Source organism: Lycorma delicatula, chromosome 1, assembly GCF_047948215.1.
Source record: "Lycorma delicatula isolate Av1 chromosome 1, ASM4794821v1, whole genome shotgun sequence".
Taxonomy (NCBI): domain Eukaryota; kingdom Metazoa; phylum Arthropoda; class Insecta; order Hemiptera; family Fulgoridae; genus Lycorma; species Lycorma delicatula.
In genome coordinates this window covers 131,515,365-131,539,687 of record NC_134455.1, presented here as the reverse complement: position 1 = coordinate 131,539,687, position 24,323 = coordinate 131,515,365, and the positions used below count along the sequence as shown (strand labels likewise).

General features: G+C 33.8%; 1 protein-coding gene across 1 annotated transcript in view; it reads right to left on the bottom strand.

The window, feature by feature from the left end:
• The window catches only part of LOC142317640 (sodium-coupled monocarboxylate transporter 1-like), a 41,789-nt gene extending 18,152 nt beyond the window's left edge, over positions 1-23,637 (bottom strand). The window contains exons 1-3 of the mRNA XM_075354196.1: positions 23,528-23,637; positions 22,382-22,503; positions 16,845-17,066 (exon numbers count right to left, since the gene is read on the bottom strand). Of these exons, the coding sequence (XP_075210311.1) occupies positions 16,845-17,066; positions 22,382-22,498 (339 nt within the window). The 5' untranslated portion in view covers positions 22,499-22,503; positions 23,528-23,637. The remainder of the gene's footprint in view (positions 1-16,844; positions 17,067-22,381; positions 22,504-23,527) is intronic.
• Between the last annotated feature and the right edge of the window lie 686 nt (positions 23,638-24,323).

Genomic DNA, 24,323 nt, shown 5'->3' with positions numbered 1-24,323 from the left:
CACATCTTCTTCTCAATTCGGCGAGTTCGGGAGTCCACCAATATACCCCGGCACGCCCTGCAGTCACTTCCTTAATTACACCCGTTTCCACTCCCACCCTGAAAACTGTGTCTGTCAGCTCATTCAAATCCGTGTCTTCGCTACAGCCAAGTTCAAAATCAATAGCCGCTCTGAACTGTGCGACACCTTTTTCTTTTTCCTGTTTAGCTTCCGGTAACTACCGTTTAGATAATTCTTCAGAGGATGAATGAGGATGATATGTATGAGTGTAAATGAAGTGTGAAGTAAATGAAGTGTGTATGAGTGTAAATGTCTTGTACATTCTCAGTTCCACCATTCCTGAGATGTGTGGTTAATTGAAACCCAACCACCAAAGAACACCGGTATCCACGATCTAGTATTCAAATCCGTGTAAAAATAACTGGCTTATTTTTACAGACTTATTTTTAGGACTTGAACGCGAACTGCGCGACACTTTCTTTCTTTTTTTCTTTTTCCTGTTTAGCCTCCGGAAACTACCGTTTAGATAATTCTTCAGAGGATGAATGAGGATGATATGTATGAATGTAAATGAAGTTGTAGTCTTGTACATTCTCAGTTCGACCATTCCCGAGATGTGTGGTTAATTGAAAACCCAACCACCAAAGAACACCGGTATCCACGATCTAGTATTCAAATCCGTGTAAAAATAACTGGCTTTACTAGGACTTGAACGCTGTAACTCTCGACTTCCAAATCAGCTGATTTGGGAAGACGCGTTAACCACTAGACTAACCCGGTGAGTTGAACTGCGCAACACTTTTTTTTTTTCCCCCTACTCTCCCCGACCGGATATCCAATTAAGTATACTCAGTCGGGGAGAGTGTCCTTTTACTCTCAAAGGAGGCGTCCCCCACCCGCCGGCTATACGTCCGGCACGGCAGATTGGCCTCCCCGGTCTCGGATCTTTTGTTTTACATTGCCTGCCTCTAATCCCCCGCTTTAGAGCCAAGGTCCAGCTATGCCGTCCCCCAGCGCCTCAGCAGGGAACCGGGACTCGGTCTTTACGCCTTTGGCCTCTAATCGACAGCGCCGACCCCACAAAGAGCCTAGGCTCCCGCAGGGACGACCCCGCCGACCGGGACTTGGTCTTTTATTTTAACGCAAACTCAAACTCCCCTGGAGTTCACCCCCCTTCTCAGGTACCCGCACACCAAGGCGTACAGGCCCTCCATGGAGTGACTGTCCGCCCTACCCTACTGTTTATACTCCCATTCTTCTGTTTTCATCCTCTTTGGCCCGCAAGACTTCCCCGGCGAACCTGCGGAACCATTCCCAGTTCTCATTGTTGTACCCCAACCAGTTTATGAGATTTTCTGGTGTAAGACCATTAATTACTATTTGTTAACGGCCCATCTTGGACATATGAACAACGTATGTTCGGCATCGTCGTTCTCTGGACAATAGATGCACTGCGGGGTGGCTCTCTTCCCGATCCTATACAGATACTGACCGAAAGAGCCGTGCCCCGACAGTAACTGTGTCATGTAAAAATTGACATCTCCGAGTCTATTGTTATTCCAGGTTTTAATATTAGGGATTAGGCGTCTGGTCCATTCTCCCACTCTGGACCCTGCCCACTCTTCTAGCCACTCTTGTTCTATAATCCCTTCCATCTCTTCTTTCGACATACCGCTGTGTCTGAGGGTTCTGGCTTTTATCTGAAGGTCTATGGATAGGACCCCGGTCAGTACGCACAGCGCGTAATACGATACCGTACAGTAACTAGCAGCTACACGCAGCAATGCCAGTCAATGGACACTTCTCAACTTCTTTTTATTTCGCTGTATGTTCATTGCCGCCCCCCATATGGGAGCCGCATACTGTACCGCCGAAGTGATAGCCGCGGTTATCAATCTTCGAATAACCATTTTAGGTGTGCCGTGGTTTTGAAATAATCCTCTTAATCCCTTTACAGCAGGAGTAACTCTCCCACAAATCATATCAATATGCTTGCTGAACCTTAAACTTTTGTCCAGAAGTACCCCCAAGTATTTTGTTTCTTTTACTTCATCAATTCTCTGTCCTCTGATATTTAGATTCACACTTCTTAATGGTCTTCCACCCGAGAGGACCAGGCAACAGGGTTTATTAGGAGCTATTTCTAATTTGTTATCCTCCATCCATTCATCTATTGTTCTAAGCGCTTGGTTTGCCTTGTTCTCCAGTTCATTAATATCTCTGTCTTCTACTAATATTGCGATATCATCCGCGTATCCTACTATCGATACCCCTTCGGGGTAGTTCAGCCTGAAGATTTTATCATAGAAAACATTCCATAAGGTTGGGCCAAGGACAGATCCCTGCGGCACCCCTCCGAATACCTGAAATATCGCTTTCCTTTCTAGGGCTTTGACCTCTATGAACCTATTTTGCAGATATTGATCTATCTGATTTACTAAGTATTTACTTATTTGCATGGCTTGAAGCGCCTCAATGATGGCTGTCCAGGGGACCGTACCAAATGCGTTTCTAACATCAAGCATTATGATCATGGGGATTTTTCTAGTCCTCCATGTACCGCTTCTGCAATTTAATGCCCAGTTTTTTACCTTCTCGACTGCGGTCACCGTGGACCGTCCCTTTCTAAATCCGTATTGTTCCGGATGTAGACATTGCTTTTCCTCTATTTCCTCTCTAAGTCTATTTTCTAACAACCTTTCAACTACTTTTCCCATGTTATTTATGAGCGTAATCGGTATATATGCTGTGTTCTCTTGAATTTGTCCTGCCTTTGGGAGAAAGACTGTTCTTGCTTCCTTCCAGCATTCAGGGAAGCTTCTATTTTGTAGGCCGTAGCTGGCTACATCGACTCTTTCCCAAGGTACGATCCTAGCTATTATCTTAATGATGGCCGCTGGGATGCCATCTGGGCCGGGGCTTTTCTTATTTTTTAATTTATTTATAGCTTCCATGACCTCTTTTTGTGTAAATCTTCCTCCCTGGCATTCTATCACCTCTCTATTATATTGCTCTTCCGTTCTGGGGAATAACTTTCTGGTCTACAACGCAGCCGTTTCTTCATTCAATGTCGGAGCTTGTCTCCCAAGCCGCTTGGTTACTATTTTGAAAGCCTTTCCCCACGGATCAGCATTCAACTCCTCGCATAGTTCTAACCATTTCCTTCTTTTGGCCTGCTTTATGAGGAAGTTAAGCGTCTTTCTCGCTTGCCTATATTGCTCTGTCGCAATGTTACATCCTATTTCCGAACCAACTCTAGCTCGCAACCTCTGGGCCGTCCTCTTGTGTCTTTGCATAATTCTACGCTGTTCCTCTATCTCCCTGGACCACCAGTAGACCATATTATGTTTAATATTATTTCTCCTCGGTATGTTCGCCATCTCTTTTTTAACTATATTTTGGAATATTTCAGGTGTTATCTGAGTACTATTTCTAATTCTATTTGCCGCATTATTAGCCACTCTATATATCTGTTGATCAGACAGTCTGATATTGTTATTTATCTGTCTTATTTCTGGCCGTTGCTCTCTGAAGTTAACATAGATGGCTCTGTGATCGCTGGCTGTTTCGTCATTAAGAACCATGAAATCAGCTGCATCAGTGCGCATCCTTCCATCAATTATAACTAAATCCAGGACCGATTGATGCCCTCTTGCTTGGTAGGTGGCTGTCCCGTCATTTATACATGTCATTCCTGTCGCTGCCAGCAATTCCTCCAGGAGTTTTCCTCTAGCGTTCGAGGAGACCGCTCCAGCTAGAACAGTCCTGCAGTTAAAGTCTCCAAGGACTACTATTCTCTTCCGAGCTCGTATAATGACTTGTTGGAGGTCAAGGAGTCTGTTCTTAAGAGATTCCCTGCTGCAGTTAAGGCTAATATATACACCTATTATAATCTTATCGCTTACCTCAACAGCAATGAGTCCGTCACCTCTACCATACAGATCATAATCCACATTTCCAACGATCTTTCTAATTGCCACATCACCACTCCCATCGGTCAGCCACTGTTCTCTGGCCGCCGAATACACATTAGGTTCGGTGACCACCAGGAATAGCTGCTATTTCTATGCTCAAATCACTAGAGAGTAGGCTCCTGTTATTATTAACTAGTATTACTTTAGTCATGACCTTTGTTACAGCACCGGTTCCCGGTCCTATGTGAAGTGGCTCCACAGTCCAGGCATATGGTCGCCTCCTTGCAATCTTTAATTACATGGCCGGGTTTACCACAGTTGAAGCAGAGGTTTGAACGGTCCTGGCCTCTGCACTCTCTTCTGCTGTGACCGACATCCCAACATCGATAACATTTCTTTATATCCGTCCGGATGTAGGCCCTGCAACTCACCCACCCTACTCTCAGCCTTGCTGCAATTAATTTCGTTGCATTCCTTTGACTTGTGACCACCGTGGCATTTTTTGTGTTTCCGAATGCCTCTCTTAGTGATGTGACCTGAAAGTTTTCTCCTTGTCCTAGTACCTTCTCTACCGCTTCCCTGACCTCTCGCTCAGTAGTGTCGCCCAGCATGTCTTTTACATGAACGACTGTTCTGCGGTCCCCTCTTGTTCTTATATCCACCTGGAGATCCTCTGCTCTGTTCTTCAGCAGGGAGGAAAACTCCCCCGCCTTCTGCGCCCCACTAATTCGGACCTCTAGTTGTTGATCCCTTCCCTGTTTAATTGACAGTATTTCGCCGGCCTCCTCAACCTTAACCTTTTCTGTCATGGTTTTCAACAGATCGGCATAAGATTTTCCGGGGGCCCTTACTACGACCGTTTTACTTTCAACGACCGGGGGGGTTCCCCTTCTTGTTGATACCGACCTCGACCTTGCCCTCCCTTGTTCGCTCAGGCTGGGGAGTAACATCCTCGGCAAGGTCTTACCCTTCCTCATCATGTATATTACTATTTTTCTCACTATAATGCCCGTTGGACCACTGAGAACCACAAAGACAGCTGACCCCGGCTTACCTACAGCTCTTCGTAAGGCCTTTATAATATGAGAGGCCATTATCTTATCTCCTTCTCTAGAGTCATAGATTACCGTGTACCTAGTTCCGGTATTTGTGATCTTTCCATCTTCGAGGATGGTGGAGTCTTGTAAGATCATTGCCCCAGGTGCCGTCCCAGCATACCGGCTGGATGGCTTTAATCCATTCAAATCGATGAAAAAACAGCTGTCATCTCCTGGTCTTAGATCTTTCTCCTGGGACAGCCTGTTCATTACCCAGGTTGACCATCGTGTGGGTAATCTGTCTATCAGTTGTTCATCTTTCAGCTCTACATCTAGAATATCTGACATCTCATTCCTGCCATGACTTTCGGTTTGCGTACTTTGGTCAACTGTGTCTGGAGTCTCATCATTTATTCGTTGTAAATCTTTATAAATTCTGTCAGCTCCCTCTCATGAGCCTTGATTGCCGTTACACTGGCCTTGCCAGTTAGTTGCCTAAGCTGTAATAGTGCATTACCCAGCCTGAACGTAGCCTCCTTCAAATTAAGGGGGGCCTCCTCTTCTTCTGATGAGCCTGCTCTCGGCCGCTTGGCGGTTCTCCCCTCTACTGTCTTCCACTTTGCTTTTCCTTGATTTAATCCTGTAATGTCCATGTCTTCTGAGACTTCAGAAACACTATCCCTCCTTCCGGCAGTTCCCCTCGAGGGCCCAGCCTCTGGAGAGGCCTTATCTTCTATTGGAAGCGAGCTTCGTCTTCTCATGACTCGGGTTCGAATTAAGGGGTTGATTCCGAGTCCTATGATACCCCACACGGGCGGGTGTCCCCCAACAACTTGGGGGCGGGTTTTGGGGGGTAAGTAAAATGTATGTGTCCAAATCCGGGGTCAAAATATGAGGGGGGTCAGAAGATCAGAAATTTTTGGTTTCGGATAGATATTTGGGAATTTTGGTTCTATGGTAAAAACTATAGGAGATATGGAGGGTAGGAGTTTGCCCGTGTAAAGTATCGCAAACACTTAGAAAAATTTCTACTAGTACACAGTAAAACTTCTGAAAATTATACAAGTCCTTGCTTACTTGTATTTCAATGACGTCACGAACAAGCCAGAGCTTGTCGCTTGACTTGCAAAATTTGTCTCTATATAAGTTAAATGTATATACTTAAACACTTAAAAAAAAAAAACCTTATTCAAAGTACTTTTTAAATCACTCTGTCCGTGTAGTTGTATTTACTTACAATCCCACACCCCTTCGGTTCTTAACCGTTGTCCAAAAGGGCTGTAGCACTAAAAGTTCTCTACCCTTTCCTCAAAATTTTGTATTTTCAAAAAAAACACCAAACCGAAACTCAAAAAACTTTGCACTTGTGTCCATTAACCATACCACTATAATTTCCGATGTCCGTATCCAGTAAAAAATCCAAAAAACCAATCAAAAAGTAAAATATCGCGGAGCTAGGAAACACGTCTGCACTCGGTGCCGTCCACAACTCGACTTGAACTGCGCGACACTGCCTGAATAAAACCTCACGCTCCTGGTGCCTGCCCGTTCTTCCTGGATAATATCGCCAATTTCAAAAGTTATTAGCCTGTGGTCACTGAGGGTCTCCTCCCCCAACACTTCCCATCCCAACAACCTCTGCAAGCCTCTCATGTTCACAAATGTCAGATCTGGGACAGAAATCCCCACTCCTCCTCTCTCGAACGTCATTTCGTCCCTTCGATTGACGCACTGAAGGTCCACTGAAGCCATAGCGTCCTCAAGAAGTCTGCCTCTTTGATCATCGATGGCTGATCCCCAACTTCGAACCTTATTGAAATCTCCGCCCACCACGACGATTTTCGACCTCCATCTGGCAATTTCCTCCACCAAATCATCAACCATTCTCGCATAAACTAAAAAGTCAGAGTTAGGCGACAAATATACACTAAACATCACCACCCTTGCCAGTTCCACCCATACATAGCCGGGTCCTGCGCCCTTATTATGTACTGCTGCTGTACCACAGGAGACCAGTATAGCCGCACCGGGATCAGCCGACACCACCCATCTGTCATCGACGATTGTTCTTCGATCCGGCTCACTCAGTAATATAATCTCACAACCCCGGTGGACAGCTATTTCCCAGCAGGCATCCATAGCCCTGCTACTCCTGTTCGCATTAAATTGAAAAACTCGCATTAACATGCGGATTTCCCACCACTATTATTATTATTATTATTATTATTATTATTATTATTATTATTATTATTATTATTATTATTCTTTTTATTATTTTTATAAATGATATCGGGGATCTTTTGACGTGCAATTTTCAGATGTTTGCGGATGACGTCAAAATATATTGTCTGATCAGGAATAGTATGGATCACCTGTTGCTACAATTGAATATTAACAAGGTTGTTGAGTGGGCTGACCGCAATTGTATGCCCCTGAATTTTCAAAAGACCAAACATTTGACTTTGTCTCGTAAGACGTCGAGCTCTGTTTTCAGCTATAGGATTGGTACGCACGCTATTTTCACTGAGACATTGGTTGAGGACCTCGGGATTTTATTTGACACGAAGTTTTATTTTCACGAATATGTTGCTCGGATTGTCAATAAAGCACGCCGGGACCTTGGTCTTGTCCTTTGGATTTGTGGATTTGTTTAACAATATTTCCACTTGTAACCTGCTGTACAAATCTTTGGTGAGGAGTCGCTTGGAGTACTCGACCGTGGTGTGGAATAGTACACGAGTTTTTGCCTCTGATCTGGTTGAGGGTGTTCAGAATAGGTTCTTGAACTGGATGCGTTTTAAGTTTGGATATTGTTTTGTTGGCGCTAGTAGAGAAGATATGTTGAGACGATTAGACCTTTCCAGGTTATCAGATAGAAGAACGTACTTTGACTTGGTTTTCTATTATAGAGCTCTGCACAATAAACTTCCGACCCATTACCATGTTGTCTTGCGGAACCAGGCCAGGTCGGTGAGGTCTTTTAGGCAATTTGTGACGCCGGTTGGTTCCACCGTGTCTCCGATTGAGCGGTGTACCAGTGTTGCAGTGGAGTTCCAGGATAAGCTAAGCTTTTGGGAAGATGAGACAACCTTCATTAAAAATTTGAGAGGGTTACGTGGCAATGGATTATTGTCCTTGATGTAATGCTCACTTTCATGATTTTAAAATTATTGTTGTTTTTTTAAGGATTATTGCTTATAACTTGTTTTATTTGGAATGTGTTAGTAATATTGTGTTTTTGTTTTTGTATGTTTTCATCTATGTGTTTTTATTATCACTCCATAGCTACCGTTTTTAAAGTTCTAATTATTATTTTTTTTTGTATTTGACTGTATAATTGTTATTATTATTTTTATTCTTGTTATTATTATTTTTATTCTTGTTATTATTATTACTGTGTTTTGAATATTGTATTTTTAATTTGTATGTGGGTTGTTGACATGCGGCTGTTCTTTTGTGACTTTATGTGATATTGTGCAACATACAAAGGTTTTGTATAACTGTTCTGTTGCACAAACAAAGCAAATAAAATAAAATAAAAAATAAAAAAATAATTATTATTATTATTATTAGTATTTGGGCCATTAATTCCAAAATTAATTTTTTAAATTAGTTATTGAAAGTAACTCTAAAGTATGAAATACAAAAGTTACAACGGGGCATTTTAATCATTTTATTACTACTTCAATTATTCCGTTTATGTGAATTTAATTGCTTACAAATCAAAAACGAAGGCATTTATTGAGAAATGGTTTTCGTCATCATTTTCGTTGTAAAGTTTACACCAAGATCATGTATCATAAATTCACCTTACTATTTAAAAAAAAATGTGATTCAATGTGGAGAATGCAAAATGGTGGACAAACATTACAAACATACCATAAGGTAGTAATTTTGTAACTATGTAGATCACACATGTTTTTACCTCCTATACCCCTCAATTGTCAAATATGAAATCTTACTATCATCATGTACACAATCTAGAATAACTGTTTTATAATAAAATAACTTATATTAAGAAAAGAACAGATTATTGTCTATATTATGAATTATTTTTTATGTAAATTTAAAATAACCACCAAAATTAAGAACTTTGTAGTTGTATCTACTTATTTCTTTTGGCTATAAATAAAACACAGTTTTTCAAATATCTGTTTTATTTTTTTTTAAAGTACCTAAAACAAGAAAAGTAGCATTCTGAAAAAAACTTTCATAATTTATACAGAGAAAAATAAAATACACAGGTGAGCAAAAAGTTTAGCAATACTGAATTCCTGAAATGGAATAATGAATTATTTCACTTAAAAGCAAATGAATTTAGACCTAGGCTTTTAGTTGGTGCTAATAAGTTGATGATAATGCTTGACCAATATTGCTCGAGCAATATTTTATACACAACCAACAAATAATCTCTCCATACCTTTTCTGTCAGTGGCAGGTGTGCTGTATAAATAGACTTATGAAATTTAAATGTGAATTCATTCTTAAGAGTTGTTTTAAAGTGCAGTCATTTTTAAAGTGTCAGAAAGAATTTGATGTAACGTTTTTCTTAGCTCAAATGTACCTAATAAGTCAACAGTTTATGCATAGTCGCTTGTTTTAGAGAAACCGATAATGCAGACTGTAGATGAATGAAAACAGTCCGGTTACCAATAGTTGAATGATAAATCTTCTTTATAACATGTCTGTGTATTCTTTGAACACTCACCTCGAAAGTCAGTACAAAGACTATATCTACAATTTAGAATATTATACAGAAGAGTTCGCAAAGCCACAAAGAGATTAAAATTATATTCGAACCGTATTCACATCGTGCAAAAATTACAAGAACCCTATCACATAAAAAGGCTTGGTTATTACAAACGGCTTTTGTTCGCAGCAATATTCATATCATGGATAACAATTAAAACAACCAATTTTTTGGAAGAGTAATAGATCAAAAAATTTTTCACAGAAACATTAACTTCTGAATGCTACTAGCAGATTTAGATGATTTCATATCATTGCTAGAAGATGAAGAACGCGATTGCTGATTACAGCATGATGGTCCAATAGTCCACACAGTGAAAAACACAATGTTATTGCTATACAAGTTCTTTGGGGAGAAAATTATTTCATGTGGTTTATCACCATCTAAATTCCTAAATTTAACTCCCACAGATTGTCTTTCTTTTCTTTGAAGTTATTTAGAAGAAAAGGTTTTCAGAAATAATCTTCGCATAATTGATTAACATAAACGAAATACATCCATGTATTTAACTCTATACATCCCAATCAAAGATGCAACCATAAAAAAAAGCGGTTTCTAACGATGAATATTGTTGTTGTTTCTATGGCTAAAAATTGTAAGACATTTGAACATTTATTAATACAAAATATTGTAAATTCAATTAATATTTATTTTTTCTTAGAGATTTAAAAAAAAATTTTCCTAGGTTGATTTCTATTTGTTTTTTCTCATATGGATTGAATACCTTTTGAACTCTCAATATTTATTAAAAGTTATATAACTTAGAGAATGAATAAATATAAGTAAAATACTTAATAGAAATAATATTTACAAATTACACCACAATTTAGTAAATATACAATAAATTGGTGGAATGGTAGCATCTCTACCATTCATCTGAAGTTTCCAGATTCAGTTCCTACAATAAAGCACGACTTATACGCTATGAAATGTATTAATACACATCTGAGTAACCATTAATGTTCAAAAACCTGTATGAAAATAAATAAAGTAAAAGAGATGAATTTTTAAAATCTATTTGACCCCACATTAATAAACAAAAAAAAATGAATTAATCTTTATAAACATAAGTATTCAAAGTTATTCCAGGTGGTAGTGGTTGTGTTTTGAAATACTCAAAATGTACCTCTGGAATAACTCAGAAGTAACATTGCAAAGGTGCTTAGAAATTGTTCCATTATAAATTTAATAACAACTATTTGATATATTTACTAAATGGCTCCACCACGTTTATCTTTATTAAAATATATACTAATTAATATTTTAGTTTAGGCATTAATTATTTTACAACCATAAAGTTTCATTTTAGTGACTGTTTTAAGCATCTAAAAATGTTATACTACAATATGAATATATACGAGTAGATTTTCATTAAATGTTGAATGATGCCAGCTTACAGGCAAGTTCCAGTAGCAGTGTTGCAAATATGTAAGGAAAGTTTTGGAGTTTGGTGCACAATTGTATTTTCAAAAAATCCAAAGGAAGAGAAAAAATAAACTCTTTTTCTTGAAAGAAGAAATCTCTCTTTAACTCTACAGAATGATACACTTCTATTTATGTGTATAAATTATTGACGTTAAAACTGAAATAGAACAAATTGTTTTTGTTTGATAAATAAATATTAGCATTATAAATAACTATGAGAAAGGTCTCATTAATATATTAAATTTTGAGATAATAGAAAGAGTAGTGCTAATAATTCTAGATATGATCTTTTCATACACACATGGAAGATTGCCTATTTATATAGAAAAATTAAAAAATAATGAAAATATTTTCCATATCATAGAGATTGTTAGCACTAATTCAACTAACTGTTAACTGACATGAATATTCATGAACCAAAAATTTATAGAAAATTTATAAAAAATCACCTAATAGGTCAATGGTGACATGGTATACAGATGCTTCCATGAGAGAGGGATAAATATATACAATGAACAAAAAATCATTATGTGATCAGTATTAATTACAAGAGATATATTTTAATAAGATAAAAAATTGATTAAGTGTAAAATTCAGAACTCTCAACATAATTTCATGAAATTATATAACTTTTTATTCAAAGAGTTGTCTATAAATAACTGCAGTACAACTACAATCAATATATAGATTTACATCAGTTTGCAATGTTATTAAAAAATTTAACTTTGAAGAAAAATATTGGTTAATTGAAGAAAGCTCCTTCTTTTTCCTGTTTTAGCCTCCGAGAATTACCATTCAGTTATTATTTCAGAGGACGAATGAGGATGATATGTATGAGTGTAAATGAAGTGTAATCTTGTACAGTCTCAGTTCAACTATTCCTGAGATGTGTGGTTAATTGAAACCCAACCACCAAAGAACACCGGTATCCACAATCTAGTATTCAAATCCATATAAAAGTAACTGTCTTTATTAGGACTTGAAACGCTGGAACTCTCGACTTCTAAATCAACTGATTCAGGAAGACGCATTCACCACTACAACAATCAGGTGGGTTAATTGAAGAAAGCTAGAAAAAGATAAATATCAGAACTGAAGATTTTACAGGAGTACAAACTTGAAAAATAAAGTTTATCTTTTGGAGTTTAGGTGGTTTTAATTATCTGTTTGATTTTGATAAGCATAGTATTGATGAATTATGTAATGTCAGTGTGTTTTTATGTCTTTAAAATGTATATGTAGATAATTTGATAATGAACATTTAGACCTTGCTGGATAGAAGATTATGAAATTTTTACATCTAATACTTAAGAATTAACTGCAGAGGTAAGCCAAGCAGATTAATGATATTAGTTAAAAACAAATGTGGTAATTTCAAATTCAAGTAATTACTGACTATACTTAAAATAAAAATTGATACAGTACGTTTTTTGTCATGGTTAGGGTAGTTATTTGTGTACTGGAAGCCAAGTGCCAAATAATGATTCTATTAATTGTCAGACTTATTTGTTAATGTTATCGGGTCAAAAGCTAAAGAGGCCAGAGATGTTACAAGATAAAGATTATTAAAGGTTATTCGGATGGGTGTTTGAATTGGAGTATAAGCATTTAATTAATAAAAGAGTATCTGTTGACCATAAGTAGAGGTTGTGACTAGTGAAAATGATGAAAAACAGTGGGTTCATAGTATTAAGCGAAAAAATCCTCAATGACAGGTTCAGGTTTACAAACCTAACTTACTATGGCGCCAGCATGGTAGATGTAGATGTGAATCTCATTTGACTTTCACCATGGATGATTCTGAATTAATTTGGCTTCCAAAATATAAAAATCATTTGTTCAGTCTTATCGTATTGACTTTTTGGAAAGTTCAAATAATATACATTTTTTCAAGAACATTTTTAAAGGTAAAATATCTATGATTTTTATATAAATAATATTTGAAAATGTTTGTTTTTGTAGAAATGAATGCCAGTATATACTTTCTTTTTAATGATATTAACAAGCTTAATGACAATTTTTTAAACCACTGTAAGACACAAGTTTATTTTCAATTTTGCTTAAGAGTAAAAAAATGAAAGAGAGTTTATATAATTCAAACAACAACCTTAGTACAACTAAAACTGTATTCAGGCAAAACATGTTTTTTCTCAACTGAAATACCACATGTTTCATAAACACTGCTAAGACAGAAATTTGAAAGAAATTGTTTAAAAGTTACTTAAAATAGCTTAAATGAAGCTTTTATCTTGAATAGATTAAAGGAAATTAATGAATATTTAGAATGGTAAAACATTTCTGGCTGTAATATGCTAATATCTATTTAAAAAATAAAAATAAAATATCCAATTAAATAATTGGTTAGATTATTGTAGAACATTTTATGTTAAAATTGATTATTTACCTAAAACTTTGTTTACTAATTCAAATGATTCTTTTTGGACAATAATCTATCATTGCTAGACATTTAGCAGACAAATAGTAAAAGCGTCAGATGTAGATAATTTAAACTATGAAGTTTTTAAAATGGCGCCAGCAAGTTGGAAACAATACATCATATTAAATTCATTCAATACCATATTAAATTATGAAACTATTTCACAAAAGTGAACACAAACAAAAGTATTTCAACTTAATCAAAGAAAGGGAATTCTATAGCACTTCAAAAAAATATGACTACAGACAAATTGGGCTGGTCAATTCCATAACAAAACTATCCAGAATGGAATTCTGCCATAGAAGCCATGTGGGTTTCAGAACAGTAGGAGCTACATAGACAATATATTTTTTTTATAAGGATGGGAATAAATAATAGTACTTGTCTAAAAAATATGAAAGTTTTTGCAATATTTGGGAGCTTCAAAAAAGGCCTATGATAATTTCATTTTCCAAGTTATGAGTTGAAATTACACAAGCTAAGGTTAAGTAGAAAGGTAATCAAATTTCTTATAAATTTGCATGAGAAGGTAAATATTGTGATGTAAGATGGTTTGTAAGCAGTAAAGTTAAGTCACAAAAGGTGTATTCCCGCTTCTCTTTTTGTTTTTTATAAAAAATATTGTAGCGTATTTTAAAGAACAAGGCTGCAATGGAGTGAACATTTATGGAATCAGGGATTTGATTCACTTATTATTTACGGATGATCAAGTGCTTTTGTAGATGACTTGATCATGCATAGTGAAGATTTTAAAACTACTACACTGCTAATACATGAAATTAATTCATCTAAAAGAAAGATGATTCCCTTTAGAAAAGATGGAAGATTACTAAACATTGAAACCTATCGTGTAACAATAAGGAAATAGATATCTGAATTACTTAGCAATCATTTAGAAGTTTTATTTTCTTCATCTGGAACTTAAGAGACTGAATCAGGAAGAATGAAACTGAAAATGGTGGCTGGTAAGGTCAAGAGTACACTGACAAGAGTTAAATCAGAAGCCTTCCTTATTAAGTTTTGAAAACAAAATTAAATGATTTTGTCTGTTCTCTTGGTTGCATCCAAGATTTGGAACCCAATGTGTTTGCATTAGCATTGAGCCAGTAGACAAGTAGTTTTTTAAAGGTTTGTATTGGAAAAGAAATATTGTATTTTATATGGTTGGAAATAGGGGAAGAGTATATCTCAAATGTAAAGTTTTCTAAAGGATTGTATTATTGTTCTTTAAGTTTTTCGATATGCCTTGCAAAAGATTACCTAAAATGTATGTGGAGGAGCAGAAAATATTGGATGAGTATAAAAAATAACAAAATAAAGAACAATCGGTTCTTACAACTGAAGTCAGAGTTACTGATTAGTGGAGTGTTCTATGGTTTGATCTACACTGACGGCAAGGAGTGATGTAAGCAATATCATTAAAAAAAATATGAGATTATCATGTTACAAAAAATTATGTAAGAAGTGTATTGCAATCAAGATTTAATATGTTATTTGAAGAGATTAGTGGATCAGAAGATGGAGAAGATTATGTTACATATGATGTTAATATTTTGAACTCATGAATAATCAGTTAGTTGAGATTAGCTTATCCACAAAAGTTTAGTTTTTTTTTATCAGAGGTGTATTTATAAATTCTACAAGAATGTTAACAGTACCATTGTAATTGCAACCAAAGGGACTCTGATAATTTACCTTACTTTTGGTTTAGTTGTTCAAAGTTTAATAATTAACAAATTTTAAAGTGGTTTTAACCATGGAAGAGATATATTTTAAATTTAAAAAAAATGATTTTTGTTCAAACCTTTTTTCCTATTTCTAATATCTACATAGAAACAGGAAATTACAATTGAAGAAACTAAAATTTCTAATGTGTAAATTACAGACTCTTCAACTCTTCAATAAACATCCCCATAGCCCAGCTACTCATTTATACAACATACATCTCATCCTCATTTCATTGGGCCGTGAGGTCACCTATACTTCAGAAGTCATACATCTTATAAATACAAAACATAATTGTTTATTATTATTATAAGTCGAGAACTTCCCAATGGAAGACGTTAAGCATTCATGATTCATATTTCTTTCACTTGGCATTCTTCATTTCCCTCAAAAATTCTTTCATTCTTTCAGAAAAGGCTTCTTCTGTTCTTCAGACCATTTCAAACTATGTTGTTTAGGCTTCAGCGCTTCTGGTTTAACTTCTCATTTATCTATTTTATTTCTGCATGTGTTTCTGTCTAGGATCCCCTCCAGCGTAATTGCGGCGTGTTCTAAATCTTTTTGTGTTTCTGCAAGCCAGGGGATTGCAACTTTTAATGATGTTAAGTACGCAACTATTCTTTTGGTCAGTCAGTTTTCTGGCAGCCTGCAAAGGTGTCCGAAGAATTTCATTCGTCTTTTCCTTATTTCAGTTTCGATATTAGAGTATGTTTCAACAATTTCGTTCGGTTGTAATCTGTATCCTTCTTCAGTTTGTCTCGGTCCCAATATTTTCCTTATAATCCTCCTTTCCTGTTTCTTTATTTCTTCTATTTCGGTTTTCCTACTTAAGGTCAATGTTTCACTGGCATATAATGCTGCGGGTTTAATAACTGTGTTGTAATGCCAGATTTTCATTTGGCACGAGAGGGATTTCTTGTTGTAGAGATTTTCCACTAAACCTAAAGCTTTCCTAACCTTCTGCAGACGGTCCAATTGACTTGGCTTCTCAGAGCTGTTCAGAGTAAAAAATTCTCCAAGGTATTTAAAGTTATATAAAATTATTATTTTGATTATTACTATTATTTATAATAAATAAATAATTAACTTATAAGCCTAGAAGTTTATACTTAACTTTGTATGATATCAAATAGATATTTTTATATTTAAGGGCTACTGAAATTAACATTGTGATTTATAAAAAGCTATCTAAGAGTATTACAAGTGAACTGTGTTACCTGGGAAAAAATGTGTTTTATTAGTAATTTATTTTCTAATGCAACTCAATCATAAAGAAATTTTATTCATACAGTTACCAAATTTGTTTGAGCATTATATAAATATAGCTTTGTTAAGATTTTATTTAATTTATAATTAAAATCTAACAAGGAAATTATTTTATTTTTTTGTTTTGTATTATTTATATACTTAACTCTGTTTATAACTGGATTCAAATAAATAAATCCTATTTTATTCTAAACTGTCAAAATCTTGAAACATGCCTCAAATATCAATTTCCTGAATACATATTAAAAAAATGTATTAGCTTTTACCTTATTTTTTATTAATTCACCCACCTGGTATGGAGATATAAGTTGCATTTTATAGAAAACAGGAAAATATAAGTAAATAATCACTGGTAATAACAGAACGTTTGTAACATAAATCATTACTAACTGACTGCCAAATGAGTATGATTCTGATGGACCAGATAATATTGCTGCTGCAGTAAAATATGTTGCTGTTATTGATAATGACACACTCCATATACTTCCTTTTTTATTTGCCAGAAGATAATCCTAAAACATTATAAATTCTTAAAATTACTATTAACATTCCACGTAAACTCTACTAACATCTTATTTAGTAACTAGAAGAGAAATTTCTATATGATGCAATCCAACAATAGCTCATAGATGTTTATATACAGAGTGATTCACTAAAACTATAAAAAACTTTCAGGACTTGTTCTACTGGTGATAATAAAGAAGAAAGTTTATGTAAACAGGTTCAGAAATGTTTTGAGTGTCGGCTGGAGAAGATTTTAGCCTGATTTGTACAACTTTAAAAAAATCTATCCAGATAGTAATTCTCCAAGATGGTGTGGAGCATCATCTCCTGGAAGGAAGCTGAAGACTAGGACAGAAGTACAGCCTGCAGAAGCAGGGAGCACATGTCCTCATATCAACATGGGTGTGTATTCTCCATTGAGGCCCATGGGTCTCCTCTTTCTTCCTGCTGCATCCTTCTGTCACGTAACTATGCTCTTTGCATCATGGTGATGAGTATTATCACTTGAGGGGGGGGGGGAGACAAGCTTGGGGTAAAGGGTCAACCTGTAGAAGGAAGGAGCATTTGTCTGCAATCGGTCATGGATGAGTGTTTCTTGTTGATCCTTTTGGATTCTGCTATCCCGTCATCTCCTTCTGGCTGACAATCTTGCAAGTCCCTCTGAAGACTGAGTTTTGCTTTTTAGTGGGTCCAGTCTTTGCTTGTATCCAAGTGGGAGACACTGCCATTCATGCAAGCAGGCGGCAGCTGTTAGAGTTTTCCCCTTCTCTGATGAGAAAAAAATTTAATTATTTGGACCCAAATTAAATGGTTAAAGCTAAATTTGGTGGTTTTTATGAAATCTGTTCTGAAAAAAATAATTGGTCACAAAACTGTATTTTTCTTAAGAAATCTGGAACAAAAAGATAAAACTGTTATTGAAAAACAAACTATTTTATGTTTGGTGTAAAATAACTTTGTTAAATGGATAATAATCTTTCTGAACTAATATTCTCTCTGTCATATTCTTAAACCACAGAATAACTCCAATATTTATCTGACAAGGGTTTGATATTCTGTATCGATATCATACTAGTAATGTCTTCTAATATCTTAGGTTGTAACAGCATTATTAATAATAATAACAATATTTTATTCAACAAAAGTGATAAAACAAATAAAAAATAATATTTATTTATAAAATGATTACATTTATCCACAATACATATTCTTCATTAATTAGTTAGACACCCACATTACGAAATTTTCTTTAGAAAGAGTAAAGTTGTGGTTCAGATGGTATGTTGAATCTTTACCACCACACCTGTACCATTTTGCGGCTAGCATTCTACTAATCTTGGCTGTCAAGGAAAAGCTAAAATGGTAATAACCTCAGACATATTCAATAAACCTGTTTCTATAGATCATTATGGTTAAACAAATTGGTGTAGTTTCTTCCAACAACATAGTACTGGAATATAGCAGCTGATAATATGCAAAAATAAAAACCACATACTGTCTAAATGACACCACAATTACATCATTAACAAGGATACATCATTAAAAATGAAAAATACCTACTACTGATATCAATATTAGGTACACTGCTGAGGTAATTAGAATTCATAATGGCTAATTAAGAATTACAAATGTACTCATTATTATATAATTAATAAATTATAAAAGAAAAACAAACCTTTAAAATTATAATTTTACGCATCCCTTTGATTTCAGACTCAGAATCTGATGGTGTATCATAACAGACTTTTAAAAGATTACTGGTACTATAAGTTTATAAAAAGCTGACTGAAAAATATGCCTTCAAAGAATGGCTGAATTTTTGGAAGAAAAACTATTTGGCTTTAGCAATTTATTCCTACATAAATTTAACTATTAACTTAAATTAGTTTAGAATTAATATAATTTATTACTGTAATTTTTTTACTAACTATAAAAAAACAATTAATACCTTGAAAATATAAAAACAGGTAAAATACTGGACTATAGAAAAAAAAGTTGTTGTTAGCAGATCTAATCCTAAAAAAAAATTTCTGAAGCTTGAGAATTGGTTTAATCAATTAGTTAATTAATTAACTGATTTAGTTATTGGTTTAAATGGAGAATTAGTTTCAAGGGAAAAATTAGTGTTAGATAAACTAAATTAAAAAATTATTTCATTCTGATTAGTAAATAATAATTCAGAAAAGAAAGCCTGCAACATGTAACTTTTTTCTGTTTAACCTCTGGAACCACCATAAGGTATTACTTCAGAGGATGATATCAGATCGAATCAGGTCGACTCTTCCTGACATGTGTGGTTAATTGAAACCCAACGATCAAAGAACACTGCTATCCACAATCTAGTATTCAAATCCATATTAAAGTAACTGCCTTTACTAGGATTTGAATCTTAGAACTCACGACTTCAAAGTCAACTGATTTGCGATGAGCTCACCACTAAAACAACCAAATGGGTTTGCAACATTACCTAAATGGATTAAAGGAAACCATGAAAAAACGTTAATCAGAGCAGTATTACAAAACACAAAGTATCTGTTAATTAATAAATAATATTTAATTGAAAATAAAATTAATAATTTTGAATAGATTGTTAATATATAAAATTGGAGTAATTTAAATATTTTATGATAATAAATAAAAAATATAACTATTAAATAATTCACAATTCAGAAGGAATTAATGAAACATACTTGAGCACATAGCAAACTACATACAAATTATATGGAGATGTAGAAAAAAGTATTAAAAAACATTACAATGAGCAACACAAAAAAAGTTGTACTGTTTGCATAAGATGTATTGTATTAAGTTAAATGCTTACAAGCGCCCGTGATGATGATGAAGTAGAGTGTGTATAAGAAGAAATTGACGAAGCAATTAAACACATAAAAGGAGATGAAAATTTAATAATAGTTGGAGATTGCAAGCAGTGGAAAAGGCAAGGAAGAAATATTGTAGGTGAATACGAGCTGGGCAAAAGGAATGAAAGAGGGAACCCACTCATTGAGTTTTGCACGAAGTATATTTAGTAATTGCCAATTCCCAGTTTAAAAATCATAACAGAAAAATATACACATGGAAAAATCCAGGTGATACTGCAAGGTATCAGGTAGTATACATCATGGTTAAAGAAAGATTTAGAAATCAACTCATTGATATCAACATCCTGGAGCAGATGTTGATAGCGACCATACTTTAGTGATAATGAAATGTAGGTTGGGGTTTAAAAACCTGAAGAAAAGGTGTCAAATGAATCAGTGGAATTTAGAGAAGCTTGAGGAAGAGGAGGTAAAGAAGATTTTGAGGACATCACAAGGGGTCTGAATAAAAAATTAGTGAGTGTAGAAGAATGGGAGAATGTTAAAAAGGAATTTCTTAAATCAGCAGAAGCAAACTTAGGTGGAACAAAGAGAACTGGAAGAAAACCAAGAATGTCAGATGATATATTGCATCTGATGGATGAACATACAAAATATAAGAATGCTAGTGATGAAGAAAGTAAAAGGAACTATCAACAATTAAGAAATACTATAAATAAGAAGTGCAAATTAGCGAAAGAAGAGTGGATTAAAGAAAATTGTTCAGAAGTGGAAAGAGAAATGAACATTGCTAAAATAGATAGAACATACAGGAAAATTAAGAAAAACTTTATGGTACGTAAATTAAAATCTAATAATATGTTAAACAAAGATGGTACACTGATTTATAATACGAAAGAAAATGTCGATAGGTGGTTGGAATATATTGAAGAGTTATACGGAGGAAATGAATTAGTAACTGGTGTTATAGAGAAAGAAGCGGACGTCGAACAGGATGAAAATACAGAGATCTGAATTTAAGAGGGAAGTAAAACATTACTTCCCTCTTAAATTCTGTCTGACTTCAAAAAGAGTGTTATTTTCATGATACCAAAGAAAGCAGGAGCAGATAAATGTGAAGAGTACAGAACAATTAGCTTAACTACAAATGCATCAAACATCGTAATTAGAATTCTGTACAGAAGAAATGAGAGGAGAGTGGAAAAAGTGTTAGGAAAAGACCAATTTGATTTCAGGAAAAGTATAGAGACAAAGGAAGCAATTTTAGTGGTCAGATTAATAGTAGAAGGACATGTGAAACCCACACATAAACCCACAGAAAACCAAACCAACATTGGCATTTATAGACTTATAAAAGGGCATTTGATAACGTAGACTGGAATAAAATGTTCAAGATTTGGGGTTCAATTATAGAGATAAAAGAACAATTACTAATATTAACAGAAACCAAACTGCAACAGTAATAATTGAAGGACAAAAGAAAGTAGCCGTAATAAAAAAGGGAGTCTGACAAGGATGTTCCCTATCCTTGTAACTTTTTAATCTTTACATAGAGCTAGCAATTAATGATGTTAAAGAACAATTTAGATCCGGAGTAACAGTTCACAAAGTGAAAAGATAAAGATGCTACAATTTGCCTATGATATAGTAATTCTAGCTGAGAGTAAAAATGATTTAAAAGGTACAATGAACGGCATGGATGAAGTCCTACGCAAGAACTACCGCATGAAAATAAACTAGAACAAAACGAATATAATGAAATGTAGTAGAAATATCGAAGATGGACCACTAAATGTGAAAATAGGAGGAGAAAAGATTATGGCAGTAATTTTGTCATTTGGGAAGTACAATTACTAAAGATGGACAAAACAGGAGCGATATAAAATGCCGAATAGCTCAGGCAAAACCAGTTTTCAGTCAAAAATGTAATTTGCTTACATCAAAAATTAATTTAAACATCAGGAAGACATTTTTGAAAATGTATGTTTGGAGCGTAGCTTTATATGGAAATGAAACTTGGATGATCAGAGTAACTGAGAAGAAAAGATTAAAAGCTTTTGAAATGTGATGCTACAAGAGAATTTTTTAAAAATCAGATGGGTGGATAAAGTGACAAATTAAGAGGTTTGCGTCAAATTGATGAAGACAGAAGCATTTGGAAAAATATAGTTAAAAGAAGAGACAGAGTTATAGGCCACATATTAAGGCATCCTGGAATAGTCGCTTTAATATTGGTTGGACATGTAGATGGGAAAAATTGAGCAGGTAGGCAATGTTTGGTGTATGAAAAACAAATTGTTATGGTTGTAGGATGTAGGGGTATACCGAAATGAAACAACTGGCACTAGATAGAGAATTTTGAAGAGCTGCATCAAACCAGTCAAATGACTGAAGACAAAAAAATTTACTATAGATTGTTATTATTCTATAATATATTGAAATATTTAATAAAATTAAAAAAAATAATAATAATTATTGCTACACATTAAACTTTTTAAACATACCTGTAATGTTTCCATATCTCTAGAAACAAAGTGATAATATATTCCAATAAGTGCAGAAAATAGAAGACAAAAAAGAATCACAATAATGTCCAAAATTCCAAGACTGTAATAAGCCATATTCCCTTTGATAACCAAACAAAAAAAATGTATTACCACACAGTATTAAAACAGGATATATTCTAGCAACAAAATAATTTATAAAAGATGGGCTCAGGGGAAATCTAGGCCAAGTAACAAATTTAAAATATTTTGAGTCGAGGGCATTTTTGAAACTACATGTTAAAATATATTAAGGAAAAGATAAGCCATGTGGTGGTATCTTTAATAGTTTCTGAACTAGATTCTGAAATTGTCAATTTGTTAAAGGAAATTTAGAACAAGTACATAGTTCAAGGTGTTTTGTGTCAACATAAAGTGATGTTTCAATGCTACCATTGAAAAATTTAACTGAATGATTTACGTATTTTTTCCAGTAGTTCTGTGCAGAAAACAACAAGTAAAAATTATTTAAAAGCAAGAGGATTGGTGTGATGGAAAAACTAAATCTATAATATAATAAACTTTCATTTTTTCTCTTTAAGCAGCAGTCTTGTTGCAAGTAATTGACAACAAATTTTTTGAACCAGATCAATCATTTAATGAGTGTTATGAAGGCTTTCTTTGATTGTAATGGAGATTACAAAAATCAAATTTAGTACTGTTTTGTTTGTGTTCTTGTTCTTTTCAAAACAAATACAATAACTAAAAGTACAGCAAGTGAGAACAGAATAAAAAATGTTCAGTTAGTCAGCTTCAGTTATTTTTTCATTAATATGTAAATATATAATAAAGAAAAAATAACTTTAAAAATAAATATTATATATATATATATATATATATATATATATATATAAGAAAAAAAACATGTATAATAATAAATTTTAATGTTACTGATTTAAACATTTTTTTTATCAAATATAGAATCATTTCTTTAATTAAAAAATTAATTTTAATATACATTCCTTAAAATTAAAAGAATGTCACCAGACAAAGTTTATTTCTTTGAGCACCACAAATATTAACTGCAAATTATCAATACTATATATCCAAATTAATATGAATAAATTATTATGTTGATATAATTTTATAGATAATTAAATTACTTACCTCTGAAAATTAATTAATGATCTGTAAGTTTTAATTAAATTTAACACCAAAAAAAAAAGTATTAATAACTTCAACTATTAACGATTTCAAAGCAGAACTTAGTATTGTTTATAGTAAAGGTGAAAAAACTAACAAAGAAATTTCAAAAAAAATATCATATAATTTATTAATGAAAAATAATAATTTGAAATAATAGCTTAGATAATAATTTATGTAACACTTATCAAAAGTCAAGGTTACTACTTAAATTACACATACTTTTAGTAAATTATAGTTTATTAAAATTTCACAGTTTAAGTGATCACTTTAAAATATAATTAGTTGTAATAATAATAAATATGATTTCAACATATAATACTTTATGGAAAAAAAACACATAGTATGGCCATGAATCAATATAGAAAACAATTCTATATATATTCATTCTATACATAGAGTACAGTACAGTTAACTCCTTTACAATTAAATAATAATATAAGAGAAAATTACAAACTTAAAATTACACAGAAATTTGTGAAAGTATAAAATTTAATGTAGTTAGAATAACTACTTAAACAGAAATAATTTGATTAGAAGTCACCTTTGCTAATGGGAAACTCAATGCCAAAAACGAATTAATACAGGTGGTATATCAGCTTACTAATTATTCAACTGTTCTTAAATCTAATTTTGCTACGTAACACTAAACCAATTATTAATATACGGGTGGCCCAAAAATAGGTATACAATATTGTTTATTTAAATTTTATTATATTTACATTTGTTTAATATTGTAAATGCTAGAAATGTTTTCAAT